The sequence below is a fragment of the Poecilia reticulata genome, linkage group LG12, assembly GCF_000633615.1.
Source record: "Poecilia reticulata strain Guanapo linkage group LG12, Guppy_female_1.0+MT, whole genome shotgun sequence".
NCBI classification, from domain to species: domain Eukaryota; kingdom Metazoa; phylum Chordata; class Actinopteri; order Cyprinodontiformes; family Poeciliidae; genus Poecilia; species Poecilia reticulata.
In genome coordinates this window covers 5,529,189-5,533,972 of record NC_024342.1, presented here as the reverse complement: position 1 = coordinate 5,533,972, position 4,784 = coordinate 5,529,189, and the positions used below count along the sequence as shown (strand labels likewise).

General features: G+C 41.0%; 1 protein-coding gene across 1 annotated transcript in view; it reads right to left on the bottom strand.

The window, feature by feature from the left end:
* Positions 1–1,406: 1,406 nt before the first annotated feature.
* The window catches only part of LOC103473337 (uncharacterized), a 17,960-nt gene continuing 14,582 nt past the window's right edge, over positions 1,407–4,784 (bottom strand). Inside the window, exons 2-3 of the mRNA XM_008423497.1 lie at positions 2,867–4,306; positions 1,407–2,274 (exon numbers count right to left, since the gene is read on the bottom strand). Coding sequence (XP_008421719.1) covers positions 1,897–2,274; positions 2,867–4,306 — 1,818 coding nt within the window. The 3' untranslated portion in view covers positions 1,407–1,896. The remainder of the gene's footprint in view (positions 2,275–2,866; positions 4,307–4,784) is intronic.

Here is a 4,784-nt window from a genome sequence, read left to right as displayed (position 1 = left end):
AAAGTCTCCAACAAGACCTTGTAATCGGACACAAGGTCAAACTAACCCACCAGCCACCATGCTAAGAACAGACAACTCCTTAACACTCGCTTAATTTAAAAAAAAAAAAAGGGAACAAAAATGTACTGGCATCTTTCTGAGCTAGGTGAAAACATTTTATTAATTTGAAAACATTTCGAGTTTTCAGAAAAAATTGCCGGTATGCTAATTGGAAATTCTAGGCCACACTCGGATCGCGTGCGTCAGGGCCACAGTAATGCTGCTTTGCTAGAGTTGTACAAAAAAAAAACTATCTTCTTTTTAATGGGACTTTATGCAATCAAACCTCAACGGGATATAGTGGAAGTAAAAGGATATGTGTCTGTATTCAGACCCTTTTACTCTAATATCTATATGTTAGAATGGCCTAGTAAAAGTCCAGATTGAAATGTTATTTATAATCAGTGTTAGGACTTGAAGAGCACTCTTTAAAGTTGATCTCCAGCTAGCTTTAATGCATTTGAGCTACTTTGCCAAAGAGAATAAGCGGAAATGTTGTCCTCTAACTGTGTATGACTTAAAATCATGCATCTCCACTTCCTGTTTATCACAAAAAATACACATTTTTAGAGACATTAATGTTGCAAAATGTAAAAAAAAAAAAAAAAAATGTTGCAGCGTTGCAAATTTTCCCAAAGCTCTGCACGACTGTGGCTCTAACAGCGTAAAACCAAACAATAAATCCAATGTTTATGTTTAGAAAATATTTTCATTCAAATCAAACAAAACCGGCAACTTCTGCAGATGAAACATCATAAAACGACAATGCGGCCGTTTGCATGTCGCTATAAAAAGAAAGCATTTGATGAAGCACTTAAAACATGGGCGATGCACAAAGAAAAAAGAAACAACTATTCTGTTCTGAATTGTTTTTTGTTTAAATTTGAATATTGTTTTCTGCTTAGTCGGAATTTGCGGAACAATTGTGCTTCGCTCCACACGGCCGCTGCGCTGAGGAAAGAACCGAGCGGTCCTTTTTCTCTCTCTCTCTCTTTTTTTCTTCTCATTGTTTTCATTCCTCTTGTTGGGCTGGAAGATTAATTTTTAATGCATTTTCCAACAGAAACGACTGCAGACAAAATATACAATCTGCAGAGAGAAAACACAGCCCAGTTTCCATTTTGTCTCCGTTTTCCCAGGACGCTGTTTGTGTTTGGAGCTACAGGGGAGGAGATAATAACATACACACTGAATTTTGCATTTAAAAAAAAAAAAAAACAGAGGCTTTTTTCCGGGACATAACATTATTAGGCTATTATGGAACCCAGAATCTCATATTGGTTTCAGATAAACTTTGATGTCTCTCTCTCTCTCTCTCTCTCTCTCTCTCTCTCTCTCTCTCTCTCTCTCTTTCTCTCTCTTTTTTCCCTGTTTCCTTGGAAAAAAACTGAAAATCCACATAAAATCCCAACGAAATAATAATCTGAAACTTTAAATTGAAATGGGATGGAATGTGAGAAAAGTTCAAAGCTTGTGGATAGTTTAATAATGTAGTTTACACAAGACCTGTCATGTGCTAATCTTAAATAATGACATTTAAGTGAAAACGCACATAAAAAGTTTTTCTTTTATGCGGACAAGCTGCTATCTCTTATTTAATGTCACGATCACCATGCTCCTTCTGTTCTAGACACATATTGGAGATAAAAATGTTTAAATATGTCTGCCGCCTCAGTTTTGTTTTGTCTCTCCTTGTTTGCTCAGTTTAATGAAGAGGAAATGCCATTTCAACAGACTTGACTTTTGCATTTCATTAACTTGCCTGTAGGGGGTGCTGTTGTAGGAAACGCATTCAGAAGGAAAACAGTTGCTGAGTGTTCCCTTTCTTAACCTGCACTCTTAAGGTTTGTGCAATAATCATGTTAAGTGATCGACTTGGTTCCTCTTAATAAGCCTCTGGATGTAGTTTTGGAGAATCTCCCTATGTCGTTCTTGTTCCTCTCTGCTTCTAAAGCTCCGTCTTCTTCGTCTTTGCCTTCTGTGGTAGACCCGCACATTATTCTGAACCCTTTTCAGCACTCCGTCAAAATAATAGAAGTGATCCTCTTCGTCGCTGATGAGAGGGTTTTGGCTAATTTCCCCTGATGGGTCTTTCTGCAGCTTTTTAACATCTGAGGTTTCCCAGGCAGAGAGCGGATTGGGCCGGGGTCCGCCCCGCCTCTCCAGGCAGTGTGCCCACCCGGCGTCGGTGCGGTCGATCAGACCTCTGCAGAGCGGGGCGGGGCCGTCAGGTGCCTGCGAAGAAGGTAAATGATGAGAATAATCCCTGCTTCTGCTGTTAATAAACATCAGATCATCATCAGATCTGGTTTGCTTGTGTTTTTTCTTCTGTCCACCAGAGGGCAGAATGTTGTTCAGACTGAATGCTCCCTTGAGCAAACAGGACACTCACAAAGATACTATATCGTTTTCTCTCTAGTTAGGCAGCTGTCTTGGTGTTTATCTCTTCACTTCTGGCTTTCAGCACTGTTACACTGAGGTGTGCTTTGTTTCATTTTCCGTTTTCCTCTGATGCAAAAGTGAAAACGTGACAGATGCAATGTGAAGTTTGATAGGCAGGTACAGTTTGGTCTAATCTAATTCTGTCCTCCAAAAAAACTGAACTGAACTGAACCCTGCAACTGGAAGATGACTACCAGGAACACGTTAGCCAAAAGGTCGGTAGGGTGTTGTAACTTTCTTCTTGACTTTGAATACATGTTCATTTCTAGTGTTTACCTGCAATTAAAAAAACGTTATTCTCCACCAAATGAGTAGAAATGATTAGACGTCAATATATTAGTGTTTCTTTTGAAATAACAGAGTGTTTACTGTATGTTTCATTTACCTTCGTATCTTTTTCTGCATCCTCCTTTCGGATGTCTTCTGAACTTTTTGAAAAGGTCTGTGATTCTCCTCCATGATGGACCAGACCGGGTTTTCTGTCCTCTCCAGCCCAGTTCTCAGAACCTTTCTCATCGTCCTCTGCGTCCTCTCCGTGTTTTGTTGCAACTACCTGTCCATCGTCTCTCATTCGGAGACCGGAGAACTGGACATTAGACGTAGCTCGTGCGTTGGGCGTTGTATGTTTCTTGAATCTTGGCTCAGAGTCCGTTTCAGGTTCTGGGTCGGGTAGCGTCGTCCATCTCTGGTCTCCACGGGGCTGGATGTCAGTTGTGCTGCTTTGACTGAAGACTTCAGTCGTGTCTTGGATTTCCATTTTTGTCGTGGTTGCTTCAGTCGGAGGCCTTGCTGTTGTAGTTTCGGTCTGGATCTCTTTGACTGAAGGCAGCGTTGGTGTCACTGATTCCTCTGCTGTTGTTTTTGCCTCTTCTGTGGTTCTAACAGCAACATTCTCCTCAGTGGCAGTAACTTCTGATACTTTTTTAGCTAATCTGATATCAGTCATCACCATTGTGTCTATTAGGTACAATTTAAACAAGCTACGTATCCCTACAAGGCATTTACATTTGGATTTGTCGGTTTTAGATGGCATGGTTTCTGCATAATTTGCTTGATGTGTCCGCTGGTTTTGTAACCTGCTTGCTAAAATCTGTTGGTTTCCATTTTTTTCTCTGTTTGCGCTTGGATTTTCTGCTTCCTTCCCTCCCTGCAGGGAGTGCGGCTCGGCTTCTTTTGTGTTTAACTCTTTCCTGAAATATTCAATATCATTATCCGTGGCCGGCCTTATTGCGTACTGTGACCTATATATGGATCCTTTGTTCTTTTTGGATGCCAGCAGGGGTGGCCCCTGAAAGTAAACTCTATCTGCATCCCTACTAGATGCGGCTTTTGAAGAAAGTTGTTCCCAAAGACTTTTTTGCAAAGCAGAATCCTCTTTGAAAGTTAAAAGATTATCTTTGTGTGTCTGGATCTTTGACTGTAGAGGCTCCTTTAAGTTCATTTCTTTCCACATTCTGTCTTTTTGTCTGTTTCTTGGCTCCGCAACAACTTTTTCCCATGTTTTCTTAATCCTGATTGCCGATTTCAATTCTCTGTCATCGGAGCTGCAGACGACAATCAGTGCAGTTGCTGCGCAGCATCCTATTTTCCGCAACTCAGCATCGGGAATAAGTTGTCGGCGCAGCTCGGATTTCTCCAGTAAGAAATATGGAAAGTTGCGGCTGGACGGCCGACGCAACCAGGGCGACAGGAAATCGAGGCTGTTTATAATTACATCTATGGGAATCTTAACAGGTTCGCTTATAACATGAAGGGCAGGTAGAAGGTTGGATTTTTCCAGAAATGCTGGAAAATGTTTCCCTGCTCCATTTACAGAAGCCACAGCCTGAAATGACAGAAGGAGAAATTAGTTGCAAAATCGCTAAAAACCACATCGACCCCATTTTAGAGTCACATGGGGGCTTCTTGTGCAGTCAACCCTATTCCATGCTAATATATATATATATATATATATATATATTGTTATGGAAATTTCATTATCAAGGAATGAGAATCTGTTTCAATAATAAGAGAAAGATTAATCTTTGTCTTTAAGTTTCTTTATTCGAAGGCAAAAGCGTTCGAAGACCCTTCTCACTGAGCGCAGTCAGTAGAAGAGCCCTGAGCAACACACATCACATCGTTATATAGTCACAGCAAGACAAAGACCCTCCCAAAGTCTGATGTTATCTCTACTGCCAGATGGCCACAGAGACACCCTGACCCCCGCCTCATGAACTATCTCTCACCTCTTGGAGGAGATGATTTTATGGCAGGGAAGACAGTTGATAAGGATTTCAGGAGGAACTTCTAACACTTCTTTG